General features: G+C 39.7%; 3 protein-coding genes across 10 annotated transcripts; 2 read left to right on the top strand and 1 right to left on the bottom strand.

The window, feature by feature from the left end:
* The first annotated feature begins 33 nt into the window (after positions 1 to 33).
* Positions 34 to 10,511, top strand: LOC117815475 (ADP-ribosylation factor-binding protein GGA1-like). 7 transcript variants are annotated; one of them, XR_004631828.1, is made up of 18 exons: positions 34 to 105; positions 837 to 921; positions 1,197 to 1,272; positions 1,467 to 1,565; positions 1,687 to 1,810; positions 2,423 to 2,523; positions 2,742 to 2,822; positions 4,213 to 4,350; positions 4,463 to 4,544; positions 4,696 to 4,806; positions 4,953 to 5,096; positions 5,450 to 5,493; positions 5,754 to 5,941; positions 6,102 to 6,382; positions 6,494 to 6,663; positions 6,771 to 6,881; positions 8,247 to 9,229; positions 9,419 to 10,511. XR_004631828.1 is itself a non-coding variant. In XM_034687216.1 (17 exons), exons 1-17 carry the CDS (start codon positions 60 to 62, stop codon positions 8,355 to 8,357), a joined length of 1,992 nt encoding a protein of 663 aa, XP_034543107.1. In that variant the 5' UTR covers positions 34 to 59; the 3' UTR covers positions 8,358 to 10,511. The 7 variants fall into 7 exon arrangements, 4 of the variants coding, with proteins under 4 accessions (XP_034543107.1, XP_034543106.1, XP_034543105.1 ...); XR_004631827.1 differs by having other exon boundaries at positions 5,450 to 5,499; XR_004631826.1 differs by lacking the exon at positions 34 to 105 and adding an exon at positions 524 to 641 and having other exon boundaries at positions 5,450 to 5,499.
* A 753-nt stretch (positions 10,512 to 11,264) lies between these two features.
* Positions 11,265 to 19,502, bottom strand: si:dkey-156n14.5 (probable ATP-dependent RNA helicase DDX17). Of its 2 annotated transcripts, XM_034687217.1 has the most exons (13): positions 19,205 to 19,502; positions 17,726 to 17,885; positions 17,490 to 17,586; positions 17,213 to 17,346; positions 17,028 to 17,093; positions 16,774 to 16,915; positions 15,640 to 15,800; positions 15,349 to 15,521; positions 15,120 to 15,230; positions 14,942 to 15,003; positions 14,755 to 14,814; positions 12,734 to 12,970; positions 11,265 to 12,489 (listed from the first exon to the last, which is right to left on the bottom strand). In XM_034687217.1, the coding sequence occupies exons 1-13, from the start codon at positions 19,255 to 19,257 to the stop codon at positions 11,987 to 11,989; spliced, it is 1,959 nt and encodes a 652-aa protein (XP_034543108.1). In that variant the 5' UTR covers positions 19,258 to 19,502; the 3' UTR covers positions 11,265 to 11,986. The 2 variants fall into 2 exon arrangements, with proteins under 2 accessions (XP_034543108.1, XP_034543109.1); XM_034687218.1 differs by lacking the exon at positions 14,755 to 14,814.
* Positions 19,503 to 19,643: 141 nt separating this feature from the next.
* Positions 19,644 to 22,873, top strand: ntan1 (N-terminal asparagine amidase). The gene is made up of 10 exons (XM_034687220.1): positions 19,644 to 19,893; positions 20,172 to 20,274; positions 20,573 to 20,638; positions 20,743 to 20,851; positions 20,939 to 21,012; positions 21,093 to 21,146; positions 21,262 to 21,315; positions 21,407 to 21,504; positions 21,636 to 21,749; positions 21,885 to 22,873. The coding sequence occupies exons 1-10, from the start codon at positions 19,813 to 19,815 to the stop codon at positions 22,053 to 22,055; spliced, it is 924 nt and encodes a 307-aa protein (XP_034543111.1). The 5' UTR covers positions 19,644 to 19,812; the 3' UTR covers positions 22,056 to 22,873.
* The last annotated feature ends 1 nt before the right edge of the window (position 22,874 follows it).

The following is a 22,874-nucleotide window of genomic DNA, read 5'->3' as shown; positions in this document are numbered from 1 at the left end:
AAATCACGCGATATGTTACAAAACGCGAGAGTTGCCACTTGTTTTAGAATTCCCGAAAGATGGCGGCGGCGCCTCCAGATGAGGCTAGCCTGCAGTCTCGCATCAGTAAGTAATCTTGCTTAAAATACAAGGTGATACTTTAATCGTGCAGTGGTGGATTGTACGCTTTAAAATGACACGGGTGATTATGTCAGGAAAATCTGACGCTGTCGGTATGGAGCCCTCTCTTTGGGAGGAGGTTTTTGGGGAGTTAAGAGTGCGAATGACATCAAATTAAGAGTATAGATGTCGATACGGAACCAAGTCGGTCAGATATTGTGTAACATTTGCTATGATTATGTGTTTTTATTTGTTCTCATCTAATATGTTAGCAGTTTGTACCCGGGAGTCCTCACAAACATGATACTTTCATTTAAGAATTATAAAAATATCAATCTAAGTGCTAGCAAAATCAACTAGCTTGTTAGCCCGTCCTCCGAACGACTGTGACAAACCAGGTGATCGAAGCCCAAACCAGGAACCAATCGATACTTCCAATATGACCATTGACACAGTCACAGTCATCCCTGCAAACACGAGCAACCACCTCCGTGTGCTCCAAACAAGACAATTGATAGTTTACATTATGCAAAATAACAATGGTAAGACAGGAGACTCAACTTTGCTGTGCATTTACATTACACCCTTAAATATAGGGCAGATCTAAACCAAACATATTAGGATACCAATGTTTCATTTAAAAAAATGTAAGGTTAAAGATGAATCCATTAAGAGGGGGTGTTACAAAGCATTTCCATTTATAGCATTTATATAAATGATTCTTTCCTTTTTTACAGACAAGGCCACCAACCCTCTGAATAAGTCAACTGACTGGGACTGTATCCTCGGATTTTGTGATCAGCTTAACAATGACCAAGAAGGGTGAGATGAGGTTATAAGAAAACTTCAGAGACAAATCAGTGCTGCTAAAGATCTTGAACTTTATTCAGTCCCACAGCATTTACAGCTCTGTAAAATGCACCGTAAAAGCTGATCGCAGCGTGAATGTCTGACTTTTCTTATGCTGTCTTAAATGTCATGGGTGTATGCCTCACATGTTGCAAAATAATGAGTTTTATTTTGGGCTCAAATTCATGTGAATGTTATGCAGCATCATGGAAGTGAAAGCTAATTTGTGTTTTGTTTGTGTCTATCAGTCCTCAGCTTGCCACCAGACTACTGGCCCACAAAATCCAGTCTCCCCAAGAGTGGGAGGCTATGCAGGCGCTTATGGTAAATGTTTTTGTCCTGCTTGCATTTTCATCCATCAAAATCTTAATTTCAATGAACTATGTTTTATAAGCATAGATGTCTGTAAAGGTCATGTTAGAAAGGCCGCTTGTCATTACTTTCACATTGCAGACTTTTTGGTAAAGGGTTATCTTTTTAAGATCTGTGAATGAAAACTGATTCTGAACTTTGTGCAGGTTCTTGAGATGTGCATGAAAAACTGCGGGAAGCGATTTCACACTGAAGTGGGAAAGTTTCGCTTTCTCAATGAGCTCATCAAGGTGGTCTCACCAAAGGTAAAGATCCCTCATGTTTCATGAAAGTTTGGCTTTCAAGTCGACAACATTGAGATCATTTTTTAACCAGTGAAAGCAGCCTGCAGCAATGTTTTCACAATTTTTTTTGTTTTTGTTTCAGTATTTGGGTACCCGAGCTCCAGAGACAGTCAAGAAGAAGGTGCTAGAAATGGTGTACAGCTGGACAATGAGCATGCCAGATGAGACCAAGATAGCCGAAGCCTATCAGATGCTGAAAAAACAGGGTGAGCCACTTCACAAGCTTGAGTATGTGACCAATGATCAAAATAAAGGTCTCTGACAAGCTCCTCACCTTTAGCTCTCTCATTTCCTTCATAGTTACTGTAAGTGCATGGTGTTTTATATAAGTCCTATACAGCAATGAATGAATGTTGTTTTAGTTTCCTTATTTCCCTGATAGTGTCGGGTTCCCTGTTCTTTCTTTGTTTAGTGTTTTGTGAAAGGTGGTATCAGTTCTCCTTTTTATAGGGATGAGCCCAAAGCACGAGACAGACATTCAGAGTCATGCTTAGTCAAGTCTTGTGTGTTCACTAGAATACATTTCCCACCAAGTCCATCTTATTCCAAAATAACCACAGTGTGGTCAGTTACTACTTACAATATACAGGCTTGTGTATCATTTATATCTGTCCCAAATTCAACCAACCCTTTTTTTTATACGCCGTCAATTATCAAAAAGAATAGAAGTGTTGTTGCACAGGTATAAAGTATGGATGGACAGAGATCTAAGTGGCTGCCGACCTAGTTTATTAAAGAGAGAAATACAAACAGTAAAAATAAACACAAAGGATCTCTTCTGTTGACGTGAGGTTAAGGGAGTCCTTGTTCTCTTCCAGGCATTGTCAAGCTGGATCCTGTGCTTCCTGAGGACAAGCCCCTCCCACCACCTCCACCCAGAGCCCAAAGTGCCATCTTCGAGGATGAGGAGAAATCCAAGGTATGAGGTATAAGTGATGATGAAGATGCACCAATCTCTTTGAGTAAGTTTGTGAAAGAAGGGACCTGTTTCTTATCGCCATCACTGTAGATTCATAAATACTATATCCCATAGCTGTGAAATCTTCTGAATTGTGCCTCCCAGGGAAAACGATGGAGCAGTCTATAGTTTACAAAGTTCTTTTCCTCTCCCTCTTCTGTCCTATCCTGTTTTTGTAGATGCTGTCTCGCTTATTGAACAGCACTCACCCCGAAGATTTAAGAGCAGCAAACAAGCTCATTAAGGAAATGGTCCAGGAGGTGCGTCATTGCTTTTGTTTACAGAGTGTTTTGAACAGTGTGTATCCTCACATGCATGTGTCTTATTTTATACACAACTTTTACAAATTAAAACCAGGGTCATGCTTGATAAAATTTCTTATAATGCTCCTGAGAAGAAGGTTAAGAGCTTGCAAAGGGATTTAATTGTTGTTGGAATGTTAAATACTTAGATATGAGTTTTTTACTTAGCCTCCTCCAAACATTGGGAGCAAATGCAGAGAGCTCACTAACCAATGAAAAAGCAATGTTTTGATCTGAGTAAAATCTGAAACTTGGCTTTAATAATGACTTCAGGGGTCTCATTTATAAAAGAGTGTGGAAAATCCCTACTGAGAGTGTACATACACCAAAAGCCAGGAAATGATGTGCTCAAAAAAGAATTCATATTTATCAAACTGTGCACACGCCAACTTTCACGCAATGTTCCCTTTTTAAATCACAAACCATCCGGGAATATGCGCACATGGTTCAACCTCATATTCCACTTGATCTATAACCGAATCATCCCTTTGCTATCAGTTATAAACTACCAGTCAAAAGTTTGGAAACACCTTCTCATTCAGCCTTTTTTATTTATTTAAATTATTTGAAAAACTGTAGATTAATACTGAAGGCATCAAAACTATGAAAGAACATATATGGAATTATTTAATGAACTAAAAAGTGTTAAACAAAGCAGAATATGTTTTATATTTTAGATTCTGTAAAGTAGCCCCCTTGTCCTTCATGACAGCTTTGCACACTTTTGGTATTCTCTCAGTCTGCTTCATGAAGTGGTCTCCTGGAATGGTTTCTAATTAACATGAGCCTTGTCAAGAGTTCATTTGTAGAATGACTTGCCTTCTTAATGTGTTTGAGACCATCAGTTGTTGTTCAGATGTAGGGTTAGTACACAATGGATAGCCCTGTTTGACTACTGTTGTGATCCATATTATGGCAAAACCAGATTATTTCATAGTTTTGATGTCTTCAGTATTAATCTACAATGTTGAAAATAATTAAAATAAATAAATGAGAAGGTGTGTCCAAACTTTTGACTGATAGTGTATGTAAACAGATATGTTGAGAAAAAAGCACTTTTTCCCATTGAAAAGGAACATGTTTGAAGATAAAAGTTGGAAAGAGGAAAAATAATTTAATTAATCAAATACTTATTTAGTCAAAAGGATGTGAAACCCGCCCAACCTTTACATTTTTTGACATTTACTGTGATGAATATAATCTGTACCTGTGTTATAAACTTTAATACTATAACATTAGTTATGATTAATGCATTGTGTGAACATTTTCAGTCAAGAAAAAAAGGTCTGCAAAAGAATCAGCATTGTTCTGATATATTTTTGATGAGCTGTTATTGCTCTTTTCTCAGGACCAGAAACGTGTGGAGAAGGTATCAAAGCGAGTAAATGCCATCCAGGAGGTGAAGGAAAGCGTCAGCCTGCTGAGCCAGCTGCTGGAGGGCTACAACAAGGAGAGCTGCTCCCAGAGCAACCAGGAGCTCATTAAAGTTAGCACAGCTCAGCACAGTAAAACTAGCTTCAACCCCATTCTCAGAAATCTGCTCATGCTTCTCAGCAGGGAAGTAGCTTTGTGTTTTTTTGACATGTGTCTGTCCGCAGGATCTCTACCAGCGCTGTGAAAAGATGAGACCGACACTATTCCGACTAGCGAGTGATACAGAGGACAGTGATGAAGCCCTGGGTACATTTACTGATCTTATTGTTTGTCACTGTGAATCGTGTATCATATCACAGAAAGCATAAACTCACTTGTAATTCGAGTCAGGCTTATTCTGAAGATGAATTGGACAGAAACAAGGGTTGATACTAACAAGCCGTTATTTTTCTCACAGCGGATATCTTACAGGCCAACGACAGCCTGACGCAGGTCATTAATCTGTACAGACAGCTGGTAAAGGGAGAGGACGTGTCAAAAGACGACATAACCACATCTTCACACCCTGGTAAGTGTGTGCCCATATGTTTTCAGCTCACTACTTAAAATAGAAATGAAGTGTTACTTTGCATCTTTCAGAAGTAACTACACTTCATTAATGTCACCTTTGAATAGACTGTGAAATCATGCATGGTTTCTCTCTGCCCAAACCAGCCAGCAGTAGCTCAGCTCTTGTAGATCTGATGGGGCTGAACGCATCAGCTAGCATAGCATCAGCCAACCCCGAGCCTTCCACCCTGCAGACCCTGACTCAGAACCTGGGCGTCAGCCTCCTGGATGATGAACTCATGTCGCTGGGTAAGCACAAAACACTCATATGGCTCATAAACACAAAGGTAGATTACCATGCTTAACTTTTTTAACAAGCCAATAAGCAAAAGTCAGCATTGTGAACGCTGCTCAGTCTACTCAGCACAGTTACACCATGTTTCCATTGGACCCCTGACTGGTTAGCTGTCTGAATCCCATCATCCTTAGAGGCAGGCCACATCTGGAGAAACCACAACAAAGCTACACACATCCACAGCCTTTTTTCATTTAGCTGAGCATGAGGCAGGCTCTGATCAGGGGGCAGAAACAGAAGTGAATTTTATTGTTACTATTCTAATGTCAATGAATGAAATCAACCTCTGCTGTCACTTTATTTTCAGGCCTGAATGCGACGGAGAACTGTGACCTCCACATCGCCCTTCAGGTGCAAGTAGGAAGATAATACCTTTCTCCTGAGCGAGTCCTTGTTGAATTTTCCCTGTAATCTTTCTGACCAACAAAAGCTAAAAGACACATGAATACTGATATCAGTTTAGACCATTTTACATCACTCATTCACCAATCTCAATCAGGCATATATTGTACCAGTTCATATTAATTGTTATCTCCAGCAAGAGCAAGTCTACACAGTACTCTTATATTCATACACTGTTTGACATGGATACTTTAACCCTGTTCTCTCAGTCCTCTGACGGCAAAGAATCATCTGCTACATCGCTCCCTGCTGCAGTGTTGCTACCAGATGTCCAAACAATGCAGGCTCCACCAGTAGGGGGCCCCACTGCTCCAAGTAAACCCATGGAAGAGTTGGAACTGTTGGGGAGGACGTTGTTACAGCAGTCTCTACCTCCAGAGAACCAACAGGTCAAATGGTAAACAGACTGGAGGATGTTGAGTCAACAAACTAAAAGCTGTCTGATGATTGATGCGTTCACCTTCACAGCTCGGAGTTGTAAAGTTAAACACTGACTTTTTATAGTTCGAAGATGCATGCAACTACTGTCCAACTTGTGTTTTGTATTCTATCTGCAGGGATAAGCTACAACCTCAATCCAGAGTCACCTTACGAGATCTGCAGAAGTCCAGTGCCAGCTCTAGACCTGCTCCTAATGCAACCACCGCTTCCTCTGGTCCTGCTGCTGCCCCTCCAGGTCCCATGTCCACCCTGGAGATTCAACCAGAGCAGCCTGACACTCTACTCCTCTCCAACCTCAGTCTCACAGCTGCTGAGAAAGGCTCACTCACTGTTGCTGATCCCTACGACAACATTTCTCTAGCTGAGGTTTCTGTGCAACTAGAGTCAGTCAAACCTGGTAAGCTGAGCAATAACACCAGACTGAACGTGAGGTTATAAGTGCATTTTTCTCTTCAATACCTCACATCAAATTTGTATATGTGCTTCCATTTTCTCTACAAATTTCCAGGCAGCTTATTACCAGTTACTGTATTCGACAAACACAGCCTCCGGGTTTTGTTCACCTTTGCCCATGACTGTCCTCCCTCCCGGCCCGACGTGCTGGTGGTGATCATCTCCATGCTGTCATCCGCTCCCATTCCCGTCACCAACATCCGTTTTCAGGCAGCAGTACCAAAGGTAGGCCAGCATTGTCGATTTAGTCACTTGAGTCTTAACATTCAGTTTAAATATTATCATGTGAGATGGTTACTGTGGTCTCAATGTGGTTGTGTCTTGTTGCCTAGGCTATGAAGGTAAAGCTGCAGCCTCCCTCTAGCACGGAGCTCCCATCTTTCAATCCCATCCTGCCTCCAGCGGCCATAACACAGATCCTTCTGTTGGCTAACCCTCATAAGGTACTCTGCCGCTCCATCGCCTGGATTTCATGATCTCATGAAAAGTCTGCCTCAGTTTAGGGCTATTGTTTAATAAGCCAGCTTTTTGTAGTATTCTTTTTAAATCACTTGTCCATATATGTCACTTACAGTTGACTGAGGAGATTAAGGAGACCAAACAGATTAAAGCACAATTTAAACAGTGAGCGCACCGCTGCGTTCGTTCAGCGCACTGCACAGCCGATACGTTACTCTAGTCAATACTGCTCCGCTAACGATATGTGCCAGGTCAATTTCCGATAGGGACCGCGCCCAGCAAGTGTCAGGCTGAACAGAGAAGATCGACCTGGACAGGAAGTCAGGCACGAGGATGGCATGTAACATCCGCTTAATTTGAAAATACAAAATACAGCACTTGATCGTTTATCAGATCGCATAGATTAGAAATACTACTAGTAATTCAGTACAGTTTGAAACAGTAGCTTTAATAAGTCAATTTGAATTAGTAACTTGTTGAGAGGGACATTTTAAATAGTGCTCAGGATGCAATTTACATTATTACTTGTAGAGTCAATGAAACTGATTTAGATCAATTAGGGAAAACATTTGATTTGAATGTATGGGAATCTTATATATAATAAATTAAAGGTACATGCCTTGGTGGAAAATTTGATTGCTGTTGTGCAAATTTGAAAGTGAATGAATGAATGAATATTTTCATTTTGGTCATTAATTTAAAAAGAACAAAAGTCTACAGTTTGGTGAGAGGAGCTAATTATATCCGATAGGATTATCATTATTCTGGAATTATATTGTTAATTTAATATTGTATTCATTAATTAACTTGTATTTTAAGGCTTTTTTGAAACTCTGCAAAGAACAACACAATTTCAACTCGTCACTGAGTATGTTTCACATTTTGACTCCTAAAACTGAAACACATTCACATTTTATATTTGTTCTAGCTTTACATGTTTCAAACACACACATCCCTCTGAAATTATAATGTCCTTCTCTTAATTTAAACAAACGTTGAATACTAACAGGAAGACTATTATTTCTAGCGGCAAAAAGGATTTCTAATGTTTTGGAATACACACTGTCTAGAAATTTTAAAGTGCAAGATCTGATGAAAGTCCAGAAACTTACCATCAAAGGCAGGGTTAAAAACAATTATCCCTCAATGTTTCGGTAATGCTTCGGAAGTAGATCTTAATCTTTATGGACCTTGAGGCTAACACACTGTTTTCAGTGATTAACATTACATGTAAAGAGAAAATCTTCTGGGTAATTACTGAGAAAACTCCACTGCACATTTTTATGAGGCTACTGAGAAGTGTTAGTGATGATCTGACTTGTATCTGACTTTCTTTTCTCACCTTACAGGAAAAAGTACGTTTACGGTACAAGCTGACCTTCAACCTGGGGGACAAATCCCATGATGAATCTGGAGATGTGGACCAGTTCCCTCCTCCAAACACGTGGGGGAACCTTTAGTGGGAACGATCAACCTGCTGTCATCTGATCTGCTGCTGCTTCCTTTAGATTTTGGTTGAAGTTGTCCCTCGTCGCTGGCTTGAGGCTCGACACTCTCCCTCCTTTACTCAAACTCTGGTTTGATCACACCAACTGACCAGGGACCAGTTGTGGGAACCAACTTCTATCTTGTGCCTTCCTGTCCTTTTTCAATCATTTCTGTGTTTCTGTGTTTCTACTTTATTTTTCTGCCTACAATCAGTTCAACACAAACTTTAGGCAAACTGTCTATAAATCGATCAGTACAGCGAGCTGTGGGGAGAAAGGTTGAGCCTTTTAAAAATCGAATGTGTGCATTGTTTATTTGAAGATACGCTGGTGTCAAGCATTTTTCTGTTTTTTTTATACCAAACTTCTTAGAGTGTGAGTCAAACTATTCCCACATTCAGAGTTAAAGTTTAACAGCCAGGGAGCGATCAGAGATGAGGTGCAAAATATCTGTCAATAATTCAACATAAGCTGTAATCGCTTGAAGGGGTGTCTTGAAATTGATCACAAATATGACCAATTACTAAAACAGCTGATGGATTCAATTTATGATATGGAAGAATGATGACTGAAATTTGAAGAATCAACTTGACAAATTGGCTCAGTGTTGAATAAGTTCTGTAAATTTAAATCAATTTGCATTATGATTAACTTTTGAGCAAGCTTCCTCCATGTTACTCCATGTTTTTTTTTGTCAGATACAGAGAGGCACTATGAAACTTCATTGAAATAATGTTCCTTTTATCCAACGGAGACAGTTCAGAGGAAGAAGAATGAAAATGTTCTAACTGGAAAACTACAGGAGAACCAAACTGGTTTGTCCTGGAAGCATACACGATGACTTGGTACGCTGTTTTTAAGTGTCGTCTGGGTTTTACATATTTGCGTCATGCTTTGGAAAGATATAGTTGGGCAGTGTGAGTTTCTAAGCTGTGACAAAATATTTTTTTATTTTCCACAGCACGTTTTGACTTCTTGAAAAGCACATGTGTTACACATAACATGTATGATTACTCCCCTCTCTAATGTAACAGTTGAGCCAGCACGAACCATGAATACAGGACCCTCAAACTGATGCAGCTAAATGGAATCCAGCCATCATTCATCGTGAACACCTGTGCTTCTCTTCACGTCAAAGTGTTCTGTGGAAAATGACTCCTTTGAAGGAAGGGCACTGAATCTCTGCCCTAGTTAAAAAAATGAGATGTAGTTTTTTTTATTTCTGCACTTTTCTTTGTCTTAAAGAGATTTGGACATTTTGTATATTTGACCTTTTTTTTTTCACTCAGGATTTTAATTTTTAGAGTTATACTACACAACTTACACGCACTTGTTTGAATTGTGCACATTCACTTTCTTTTTATTCACTTTACGTTGTCTCTTTTTTCATTTGCCACCTCTCCTCTGTTCATCATTCCAAAGAGTGACATATGAAGTCCTGAGGTGACACCGCTGGCATCCAGTTTGATTCTACCACATGTGCCTGGGATGAAACTTTAGATATTTTTGTTATGTATATATATATGTATACAAATGATTTATTTGAGCTTTGTTTCTGTTATTCTATGTTCAGTCCCTTTTCTGAAGGACTAATTACACAACATATGGTGTCAAAGAGCCATCCTAACATCTGCGGTCATTGGGTTGATTGGAGCATAAATGTATGGTGACTCCAAAGGATCAGAAACACTAAAATAAAACGTGATTTGAGGAAGACTGGTAATATGTAGAGAGCTGATGGAGCTTGGATGGAAAATTATAAGATACATAATAAGATCCAGTTTAATAACAGCAGGTGTTAAATTATAAAAGGTAAATAGAACCACATTAGTAGACAGTCATCACATAGTGTAGTATGTTCTGTCAATATGCTTCTTTATAAAACTGTAAACCAGCTGTTCCATTGCCATACAGATGTGAGCTTGTCTTTATTTACAGATAGTTACACAAATACCTTGTCCAAGACTGGAAGGACAAAAGCAATAAACACGGAAAAGACATCTTAGTAACCATCTTACAAATCGTCATGGCTCAAGCAGATTGTAGATATTTATCATTTTGCACTTCCAGCGTGATGTGATTGTAAACTATGCATTAACTTGGCTGTAAAAAGTTTGACCAACCCTTCATTCATGTATTTATTTCCCTTCCTGTTGCAAAAAGAACTACCAAGATGCTACTACGTCAGGGTGATGACAGAGACTTTATCTCCTGTGAGTTTTCATCCTTGTCTGCACTTGATGGAGCCCCAGAGACTATTTGCTACTGCACATTTCCCACAACTGAGACAAATATGTATTACATTTGAGTAAGGTCAGAAAGACATGCTGTTTGTTTTCTGACCCCATTGAGGTGCCATTAAGGGAATGTTACAAAGTCGGAAATTATTCCCGAGTTCCCCATTTACACAAACGCACACTGATCCACAGGTTCCAGGTAACCTGCACTTTTACTTGACGACATGTACGCTTTCATTAACCCTATAAGAAGTCAATCATGATCAAGCCCTTTGCTTGCAAATCTGTCGTACCTGTCCAGCCTTGAAATACAACGTTCTGGACTGATCCTCCCACATCTGCAAGACTGGCAAAAACTTAAAAACAAAATACTTATGACATAAACAAGAATGAAGAAAAAACTAAACTAGGTTAAAATACATCTTTATAGAGGTATTTCTGTAAGAGGGAGATGTGATAATTCTGTAAATAAAAACTGTATGTCATTGTGTAAATTTAACAACAAAAGGAACACACATACATACTGATGGGTATAAGTTGAGAATGTCCAAATGTGTATTTAAGCAAATAAACTCACTTCTACAGGGAATAACTTGTATGATGTGTAAATGATTTTATTAGGAATTCAGTCCAAGTACAAAACTCCATTTGGATCAATTTATTCATCAAGAAAACACTTATAAAAAAAGAATACAATGAAAGAAAGAGGGAAAAACATTGCAATTAAGCCAACAATTAAAACATAAATCAATAAATGAGTAAAGCGGTTACAGGTGTATAAAAAGTAAAGAGTTTGCCTTGCTACTAGAACAGAAGAATTATAGGCATGCATTACACAATGTATCTTAATCTTAAGCAACAGCTCAGAGGACAAAAAATAAACTTTCATTTAATGCAAAGCTTTAGAAGAGTCTTTTTAACTGGGATGCATTACATCAAAAGTAATGCAATCACTAGAATACATCAGGAAAAGTAAAGTACCTCAAAGAGTGTGGGTCAAAGTCAGGTCATGTGATGTATTAAACTAAAGAAAGACTCAGCTCTGGAATGTGACGATTATCTATCAGGAATCAGTTTCTGCATGACCAGCTTTCTCAATGATGATGCCAGAGAAGCAACACCAGATAGAAAGAAATAAGAGAGAAGCATTCTAGGTTTCTTTTTTTGTTTATATGAAAATGTATATTTCAATGATATGGGATGTATTTAAAGTACAAAAACTGAACATAGAAGCCCTTATCTCCTTTGATATTCACCCTTTGTAACCCAAACCTCTTGGACATTGAAAGAGTCAAGGAGTAAAAATAAAGTAACAATGAATACATTGAGTACTGCAAATTACCTCAGTACTTCTGTTTTATACTTTTACTTCCGGGGAGGTGGAGGTCCCGGAGGAGGCGGTGGAGAGGAAAAGGCATAAGGCGGCTGCCCTATGAAGCCCATCAATGGTGCCTGTGATGGAACAAACTGCTGAGCCATCAGAGGCTGCGGCCCCCCTGATGCTGGAGGAGGAGGAGGAGGCTGGACAAATGGACCCTGCTGCTGATTAGACTGATCCCGACCTCCACCTCCACCAACACCACCACCACCGGACTGGCCTCCGCTGCGCGAGTTGTAGCCCCCACCCCCGCCGCTGTTGTAGCTCTGGTACTGATCTGAACCTGAGTTGAAGCTCTCCCTGTGATCCCGGCTCCTGTAGGAGGAAGAGGACCGGTCTCCATCACGGTTGTTGCGGCTGTCACGGTTGAAGCCACTGCGGTTGTCTTTGCCGCTACCACCTCCACCAGGGCGCATACGGCGTTCACACTCATCCTGGTACATGAGGTTGGGATTGTTGGCGCTGCTGTTACGGTAGCGCATTCTGCCGCCTGTAACACATAACAAAAGTGTATTCAGAATAATGAATAAACAGATCTCTGAATGTTCTCAGTCTCAGGTCACAGTGATTTGAAGCTTGATCCGAAAAAGCAACTTGAAGATATTTCACCTCTCCTCCAAAAAGCATCTTCCACTTGCTTTTTCAGATCAAGCTTCAAAGTGAAAAACAGATCCTTCCACCGTCTCCATCTCCCCCATTCACACTCTGATATGATTGAATGACAGTCCTCTTACCGCTGCCTCCCGCACCACGCCCTGACTCAACGAGCTGAAGCAGTTTAGGGTTGATGGCTTGCCGGGCCTCTGCCAACACCCGTACCAGATCACGGGCCTGCCGCAGGTTCCCCGGGGTGAAGAAGGTGTAGGCCGTGCCCTTGTTGGTACTGCGGGCAGTGCGTCCAATACGATGCACATAGTCCTCAGAGGAGTTGGGATAGTCATAGTTGATGACGAACTTGACATCTTCCACATCTTTTTGGATAAAGAGCAATCCGTTTGAAAGCATAGAGAGAAGGAAAGGGTGAAACTCCAAGAGTAGAAGAAGCCGCTGGATGAAGATATTTTTGATAGTATTGAAGTTAGAAATAAAAAATAAGAACAAAGTCTGGAGTACTTACCTGCTTTATCAGATATCCAAACATCATTACAGTAATTTATCACTGTAACTCTTTTAAATTCTACAAACTGAATTTGATGTCAGGATTTCATGCTCACTGGCCAGCATGACTTTGAGGTGTACAGAAAAAATGTTTTGGTTTCTTCCCACCAATGAATTCACAGGTCAAAATGTGGAAGACACAAGTCTGTTTCTTATTACAGAGACATGGGGCTCTGACAGCACTGCTGATCAACAAGTACCTTTCCCCCCCGTCTTAAAAGAGGGAAGCCGTTCAATCCACCGTAAACTAGGGAATCACTGAATGACGATGAGCTGGCTTAAAAACCTCTCTGTTCCTTTGACTTGATTATGAGCAAGATGAAGGTCCCTGAATGTTTGTTGAGCTAATGGAGAAGTTAAGAGAAAGGGGTGGTGAGGTACTTACCCCCTTCATGCTGTTTTAACATAGGTAGTCAGTCCCCCCGTGATCAGTCCTGGTTTATAGGGAGGGGCTGAGGGGGGAGGGAGACAGGATTCATCCCGTCCAGCAACGTCAGGTGGGAGCAGAACCGTTAAACCTCAAGAGATAGACGCACAACGGCTGGTTCTGTTGCTCTCGCCGCATTGCAGGGCCCTCCTCAGACCCTGGCCAGGACTGGATCCAGACGAGCCCGTCTAACTCTTGCTCTCCTGTCTGTCTGCTCTTTGGAACGGACTGATGGGCAGACAAACAGGTGCCTCAGGCTGCTCCCAAGGAAGGCTCGTTGGATTTACAAACAATACTGCGCAGGGGGACCTTAGTTAGCCGAGTAGCATAAGAGGGATCATAGCCCCTTTGAAATTAGCTGAGCTTCTACTTTAACATGAGAGGGCAGTGACAGCAGCGCAGACTGTTACAGCTGCCGTGTGCTGCCAAACCCTGAGAGAGAAGAGGGGAAAAAGAACAAGGAAACGGTCAAGTCACAGGCTCTTCAGATATCCCCTCTTCTCACATTTTCCCTGACAACAAGTTAGATATCATGTCGGTGATCCTAGCACTCCTCCTGGTGGACCAGAGATAATTCAGCTGCCACTGTCCCACTCAAAAAAATGAAACCAATGGATCGACTAAAAAATAGCTTCATTTCACTTATACTGACACGATTAGGGACACATGAGATCTATTTCACAACACCTTCTTTCAGGCAGCGTGCCAGAGAGCCCCGCGGTTGAAGGAAGCATTATAACTGCAGTAACAAGAAACAGACTATAAACCCAGCAGACCAGAAGCCTAAAGCCTACATTGGGGACTCCACAGTGTCATATTGTAAGCTTATAACAAGAGGGAGGTTCTGAAATATATGTATGGTCTGATTTATTTCATGTATATCTCTAAATCATAGCTGATTACTCCACCTATTGAATTTTTAAACTCCTAGTTGACTGAAATACTTCATATCTAAACCGCTGTTTATTAATGAGAGAAACTTTAATAAACAAAAGTCAAAGTTTCAATAATATTAAACAGTATAAAAAAAAAGTCAAAGTCAGACAGCTCTGCACTGAATGTTGTGTTGGAAATAAGTAAGTGTGTAACTCACCTCATATTATTTACAGGATAAAACATAACAGTGAAATGTGAGATCATGCAGCATACTGTGTGTATGAGCAGACATACCCAGACCACGAGAGGCCACATCTGTAGCGATCAGTATGGGGGCTTTACCACACCGAAACTCTGTTGAGAATCAGCATTTCAATACCCGTTCATCAGGTTGGACAGCTGATCTCTGATTTAGTCTAGAAAATGATCTAAAACAAATGGCAGCAGAGAAGTTGTAACACTGCATTTCAGACATTCTTACCAGTGAGCACCCAGTCCCTTTCAGGCTGGCTCTTGTCCCCATGGATACACATGGCTGGCCACCTTGAAAACAAAACCACACAAAGCAACAGTGAGATAAGTGATCACTCTAAATAGCTTCTGTCCATCAAAACTTTGCATCACTGTTTTGTCATCACAGACAGACAACAACCCCTCACCCGTCCCGCCTCATCCTCCTTGTAAGATCATCACAGCGCTTCTTTGTCTCCACGAAGATGATGGTTTTGTTCTCCTTTTCCGCCATGATCTCTTCCATCAGCTGGAATAGTCTGCAGACAGGGAAGAGCAGTCATAGAACTCCAGATATACTGAGCTTTGATTAATATAATCAATCTAATGTTGACATTATTTAATTTTAATCAGATATTTTCTCTTTGGCTTTCTTACTTTTGGTCTTTCTCAGTCTCCATGCAGACATCAACAATCTGCAGGATGTTGTGGTTTGCACTGAGCTCCAGAGCACCGATATTGATCTGTACGTATTCCCTCAGAAAGTCCTCAGCGAGCTGTCGAACATCCTTTGGCCAGGTAGCACTCCACATGAGAGTCTGTCTGTCAGGCTGAAAGACAGGCAGACAAAGCATGCCGACAATTTTACTGAAAAATCTTCTATTTTAGTCAGTTAGTGAGGTGTTCACTTTCTAATTATCAGTCCTGGTAAACAAGTGTTTGTCTTACCCTGATTTGTTCAACTATCTTGCGAATCTGCGGCTCAAAGCCCATGTCCAGCATGCGGTCAGCCTCGTCCAACACCAGGTAGGTGCAGCGTCTGAGGTTTGTTTTCCCAGACTCCAAGAAGTCAATGAGGCGACCAGGTGTGGCGATACAGATCTCAACACCTAGAGCCATACAGGATATAAAAATTGAAAAAGAAAGAGAAGAAAAATAAATAAATACAAACATCTAGATGCTCTGGGAATTAATTTAACTAGGGCAGTGCCGTAAATGCACAACACATACGCAGTGTAGACTAAAACAAATGCACAACACATACGCAGTGTAGACTAAAACACCAGGTAGCAGCTGGAAGACACATGACATGTGTATAAGCAAATAGGTCATTTACATACCAGGATACCAGGTAGCTCTTTGGTGTCAATAGGATTTAAATAAAGTTTTAAATTAACTTATTTAATCACTAACGCTGTGCTAAAAGAACACAATGAGGAAGTGTTCAAATGTAACTCAACTCCCCAAACAAAACTTGAGAAATTACTTTAAAAGTACAAAAATGGTGACGTTAAACCTGCTTCACCTTAAACCGGACATTATTGTATATTTTCTTAAATGCTGACACCAACCACAACTTTGCAATGCTGCATTTTTGCAACACAGATAAAATATTTGCATGATTAAAGCAGCTTCTTTTGGATTTAACATGTGTTTTAGCTTGTAAAATGTCTTCTAAAATTAGCATTGGTACAGCTAACTTATTCTGTCACATATTTAAATTTACTTGATGAAAAAAAGAATATAAGAAGAAGAATATCTATTTCAGGCACCATTTAAAGAAAGTAGAATATCACTGAAGAATATTCCATGTAATTCTACCAGTTTTATTGATGCCAATGAGTTTGGTACAAAATATAGATTGTTTCTTTTTTTACTTGAACACAGTTTTAATTTTTGTGTGTATCTATAAAAAAAAGAGATAAAAAGCAGACAAAACATGACAAAGCATGTTTCCCTACTCTTAGTAAGGTATGGGTTGAGAATAAATTGACTAATAAAAATCACCTGCTCCACAAAAAAACAAACAAAAAAACTATTTGGAATCAACTGTTGAAAATGCACTTCTACAATCATACCCACCCCTTTCCAGGTCTCGGATCTGTGGTCCCTTTGGTGCTCCACCATAGACGCAGGTGCTTTTGATGCGTGAGGACTTGCCATAGTCAAATGCAACCTGCTGCACCTGCTGAGCCAGCTCTCTGGTCGGGGCCAGAACAAGACACTACGAAAAGAGGATGGAGAGGCAAGGTTTTACAGACTGGTTTCATGCTCATACCATGGTGTGTATACAAAAACATTCCCTTTATAGCACAGATGTTATTGTTACAGCTTACTATTGGACCGTCTCCCCTCTCCAGATAGGCCTGGTGGTTGATATGTACGATGGCAGGAAGAAGATACTGCATGGGGAGGAAAAAAAAGCCAAATTCGTTTTTTAAAGAAACATATTCTGAACATATTCAGCCAAATATCCAATCAAATGTCATCAGCACACAGAATCATGGCCACACACACTTACAGCCAGAGTCTTTCCAGAGCCAGTCTGTGCGATTCCCACCATGTCCCTCCCGCTCAGGGCCAGAGGGAAGCCCTGAGCCTGGATGGCTGTTGGTTCTTTGAAGTTCTGCTGCATCAACACATCCATTACATACTCTGCCAGGAGAAGAAGGGAGACAATCAACAAGACAATAACACAGGAGGATCATACCTAAAATATGCCTAGTTCTTGGAAAACACATTTTACTTTCAATACATTTTGTCATTCTCATTCAGATGAGATGATATCCCCCACTTACGAGGAAACTGAGCCTGGTGAAAAGCAGGTATGGCTTTTGGACAGCCAGATCCCCTGATGGTGATCTCTTTCTTTCTGCGAAACTCTTCCATTTCAAACTGAATATATTGAAGAAAAAAGAGAGGGGTAAAAACAGCTGATCAGTGCTACTGGAAAGTTGCGCAGCCCTGATGCAGATATGTTCAAAACAAAAAGTGCATCTGGCCCTCAAAAGCTGAAGAGAAATGTAACATTTACCTGACTCATATGTTGCAGTTCAGGATGTTCGGCATAGAAGTTCTTTTCAAATTTGGGTAGCTCATCCAGGTTCCACCTCTTCTTGCGCAGACGCTCACCTGGATTCCCAAACTTCATCGGTGGGGGTCCACTGCGACCACTCATGGCCCCGAACCGTGGCCTGGGGAAAACAGAAAAAAAAGAAAGAAGCAGAAATAAAATTAATTATTTATTTATTTTTACAAGTGTTTATATATATGTTATTATCTTTTTATTTATCTATTTATTTTATGTATTAACCCCTTGAAATGAACAATTATGACTTTATCATCCAGCCTTATCTGTTTCATTATCAATATTGATATAATATATTCATTTACATTCCTATTATTATTACTATTATTTGGGGTTTTCTCCCTCTTTCATGGCTTACTTTGTATAGGTTATTTCTGCTCTGTTTTTTTTTTTTTTAAACATCAATTGATTTTCTTTGTTTGTCTCTTTTGTTTGTTTGTTTTGTTTTGTTTTTGCCTTAGTTTTCCTCTTATTATTAGTTATACTATTATTACCACTTCTCTGTCTCTGTTTTTTTTTTTAAATTGTCGTCCATTTTAGTGCCTTGTTTACGTGTTACTCTATGTACTATCACTTGGTCACCCTTTCTTGTAAAGCACATTTCTTGCACAATAAAATACAATAAAATAAAATAAAATAAAAGGCATGACATTAAAATATATGATTTTAAAATAGAGACTAATGCACACCAATAACAGTAAAATGTGTAACTAAAATAATTGAAAGCACCAAATTAACATTTAGAATATAAATAGTTAAAATAAGTAAAAGGGGTAAGAATAAGAGTTGAAGATAATATGAAAGCTAAAAATATCAATAAAACCGGGTAGATAAATAATAAAAAACAGATTAAATTAATAAAATAATAAAACAACATTAAAATCAATACAAAACATTAAAGTAATACAATTGTTAAACCCTAAATAAAAGCCAGACTGAATCAGAAAAACGTTCTTGTGTTGTATTTTGCAAAGACAATTTTCTTTTAAGTATTTATGGTGCATAATTACCTTACTGCTAAGTACAGTATGCACGTTATTTCTGCAATCTATCTTTAATTTTACACTCGATCAGGAAAATAATTAATGTTTACGAAGTAGCAGCAAAACTGAAACTACTGACCTGTGAGTTCATGTTTGTTTTGGCTGCAGGCTGCAGACTTTAGTCATCACGTGATCTTTACTTTGAAGTCATATCTAGATTAATGTGGTTCTTTATAAGTTAGTGCATTCCTTATTAACCAACCCAAAGAGGTTAGAGTTGGTATGCTTTCGTGTCTAATCTCAGGCCTACTTCTGAGAGCACACTTAGGGTTTCAAAACAACATTGCTCCTGTGGTAAAACAACAAGGGTGTCTAGACATTTTGCAACATTAATGCAAATGTAAGTATGAGTGAGTTCTTTCCACGTATGACCTGAACTCACCTGTCTCTTCCACGGTCCCTGTCCCTGTCGCCATAGGAGGAACCTCCTCGCATTTTGTCAATACAAACACAAACCTCCCCGCGGTGTTTGATCCGTGAGCTTCGACGGTCTGAGGGGGTTGCTCTCTATGTTAAAGGAATAATAATCTCAGTTTTCACTTTCTAAACTATAATACACGATAAACGAGAGAGTGACTGCTGCAAAACAACGATTTTACCAAACACTACTTGTGTGCGTCACGTAGATAAACAGTCTTCTCTCCCTGCCCTCTTTCAAGACGTAGCTTTAAATAGGCAGTCTACGTATACTTGTTCAGATACACAGAACTGTGCGTACAAATGTGTCCTAAGTATTATTGGTGAATTCCATTCGAAGCCGCGTTCCTGATCTTCACCAGCAGGTGGCGCTGTGTCAGAAACTGCGCATGCGCTGTTTCTCTGAGTCAGTAGAAGAAGACAGTATTCCCGGAAGCTCCATGCCCATGAAAGGTCTAATGGAAACGGCGATGTTTATACATCTAAAGATAATAAAAATATGAACTCGCTGCTCTCAAAATTAGAAATATGATAGAGAGTTGACCTTAATTAGTAAATCGCCTTGATTTGGAAATGCCTTTGTTAGTTCAGAACAGAGGTGTTGGACGCATAAGCTCGACAGCGGAACTGTTCGGCAGATATCCACATTTACAGGTTTGTTTCCTGAAATAGAGCTACATTTAGACAATTGATCTAACTGCACACACTTGTTAACATTGTGTTTTTATAAATAACCACCTTACGACGGGTTGTTGGGTAGTACCAAAGCAAAGATACGTAAGAAAAGGTGACCAGGACTTGTGGCGACTTCAATATGTTAAATATGGTTCTGTTTTTGTTACTGTAACACCAATTGACTTTTCTTACATTATATAAAATACAAGCATAAGGTTTTGTTTAAGTGCCAACACTTCTTTACTGATCTGTTACAGGAAAGCTCAAGAACATTTCGGTCCAAGCCACTTGTTGATGTTGACCCAAAGTGCCTCTTGTATGTTCAGCAAAGAGAGTTTGCTGCAACTACACCAGCAGACGGTGAGTAAAGCCCAGTCACTGCAACACACCATCAACTGTCTGTTTGTCGATATTAAAACATACACTAATTCACACACGGCTATTTAAAGCTTGAAAAGTGTGCCCTCAGGTTGGTAATCTAAGATATAGGAGAAACCATTTGTGCTGGTATTCCACAATTCACAACGGGGAACTCTGAATGGACTGTGTGAAGTCCTGCAACTGGAACATTTGTTTACATCTAACATCCACATGATACATGAAGTTATGTATTCTTGATCAAAATGAAAATAAATACTTGTATGTCTTCCCAACACAGACAGTGTTTCAGTAATCGGATCTGATGATGCCACCACATGCCATTTAGTTGTGCTGCGACACACAGGTAAGGTTCCTTTCATTAGATTTATGTCTTTGACTGTGTATTGAGTCATTAATAATTTACAGTATGTGTTATGGCTGCTATGATTGACTTTAATTATTTCTCAGGAAGTGGAGCTGTTTGCCTTGCTCACTGTGATGGTTCTAGTACCTGGTCTGAAGTCCCGCTCCTTGTGAAAGCTGTCTCTTCACTGAGTAATGTTTGTAAGGAGGGCAGGTATGAGGCAAAAACAAATGATATTAAAAAGCCCACTCTGTTCAAATAGAGTTTATTATTCAATCTCTTTTGCTCTCTGTTCTGCAGATTGGAGCTCCACCTTGTTGGAGGATTTAACGATGAGACAAAGACATCTCATAAACTCAGCCTTAACATCCTTGGTATAGTTTTTTAATTGTCTTTTGTTTTATTGAATTTATCATGGAAGCATTTAAGCTGTAACACGTGTTTTACTTTACAGTAGCGTTCCAGAAACAGAAAGAAGACATCCATCTGGAGACATGCTGCGTCACAGGTAACTTTAACACCTATTTAAGATGTTTCTTTTTGTGTTCTGAACAGAACTGGACTGGTCTCAATGTACTGGTCATGCCTGGATCCAGTTAACCTTTCTTTTCTCTTTTTTATAGAACTGAATGACATTATTGTTGATGGCACACATAGACCTGTCGTATATGGAATAGGTAAGTGATGAATTTGTCATGGAGTGAGAGATGCAGTATTTTAATGCCATGTGATATCTTAAATACTGTGTCTACGTCTCTTTCTGTACAGGTGTCAATGTTAAAACAGGGGACGTGTTCCCATCATCATTTCCTCATAAAGGACCTGCAGAGCAGTTACGTTCAGCAAGGACCTTCACTGGGGGACAGGTACAACAATAATATATATACTCCCTAAAACAAGTAATGTGTTAATTGTTTAATTCAATAGCCTGTTTGAAGAAAAAAATATATGCACAACTTTTAATTAAATGTTTGATTGCATTTATTTTTCCTTGCAGATGGCTGACATATATGACTCAAGTCGAGGACTATTTAAAATCGGCCCTTGCAAGTGGTCTCCAAATCTGGATATTGCCTTCTGGTTGTCACAGGACGATGACACAATTTTAAAGGTACAGTTTTCTAAAGACATAAATAGGACTATGAATGTGATCCTCTTCATTATGTGATATTCTTCTCTCTTTCTCTTCTCTCTGAGTAACATAATACATTTCAACGTAACTCTGGTAATTCTCTCCTGTGCACAGTACCTGTCCACCTCTCCGCTGGCTGAGCCACCACACTTTGTCCAGCACATGAAGTCCACCATCCAGTTCCTCTTAGAGCACCCCAGCTCTGACAGCCTGTTCCCTGGTGGCCAGCCACAGTTTTACCACAGGACTGAGAGGGGGGACTGGGAGAGGGCTGGCTCATCATAAAGCTTCTCCTATCCTTCACTCAACCTTAACACGGAACTTACCCATTTTTGCCTCTCCATCCAACCGATACACTGTCCAAACCACTCAGTGTTTGCTTTCTTTGGTTCATTGTGTCTTAACATGGAGGAAACTGTCCATTTGACTATGTGCATGTTGTATGGCTCTCCTGACCTATCTGCCTGGTTTAGTAGAGAGAGTTGAGGAAATACAAGGGATTCTGTTCTTGTTTGTAAAAGTGATTTTTTTCTACTCGTGTGGGGTGGTATAAGTTCTGTGTCTTACATCATCTGCTGTGTTCCAATCAGTCAAGGTTAAGGTCCAACTATGCTTGTTCTGTCTGACTATTGAAAGAAATAATTAACACTGTTGTCTTAAGCTCAGTTTGAAGACCATACTTATGATTTTGTACCTTTCCAGCTTCAACAGGCATTTTAAAACCCACTATTTACATTGCATGTATCCATTATTTAGCTAAGTCAGCAAACTTGTATTATTCTAATGTAATGACATTGCCTTTATAGTTGCAGCAAGTTAATGTTGATGGTCACTGTGTACTCAAGGCAGTCAAATCTTCTCTATTACATGCACATTTTAAGTCCGAGAACCCGTACTTTTTGAAAGGGGCATTCAGAATGAACCGTGAAATATTCTTATCTGCACATTATAAAGTGAATGGGCTAAACTGTGTAAGATCACATGTATCATCTTTAAATATAGAGCGCTTACTTACTGTTCAGGAAACAAGTGGGGAACTCTGCAATAAAAATTGAGAATATGTTGTTAATCTAAACCCTATGATTAAAACAGTGAGAAAAATGC

Source organism: Notolabrus celidotus, chromosome 7 (assembly GCF_009762535.1).
Source record: "Notolabrus celidotus isolate fNotCel1 chromosome 7, fNotCel1.pri, whole genome shotgun sequence".
Taxonomy (NCBI): domain Eukaryota; kingdom Metazoa; phylum Chordata; class Actinopteri; order Labriformes; family Labridae; genus Notolabrus; species Notolabrus celidotus.
The sequence above is the reverse complement of the archived record's forward strand: the minus strand, read 5'-3'. Positions and strand labels throughout refer to the sequence as shown.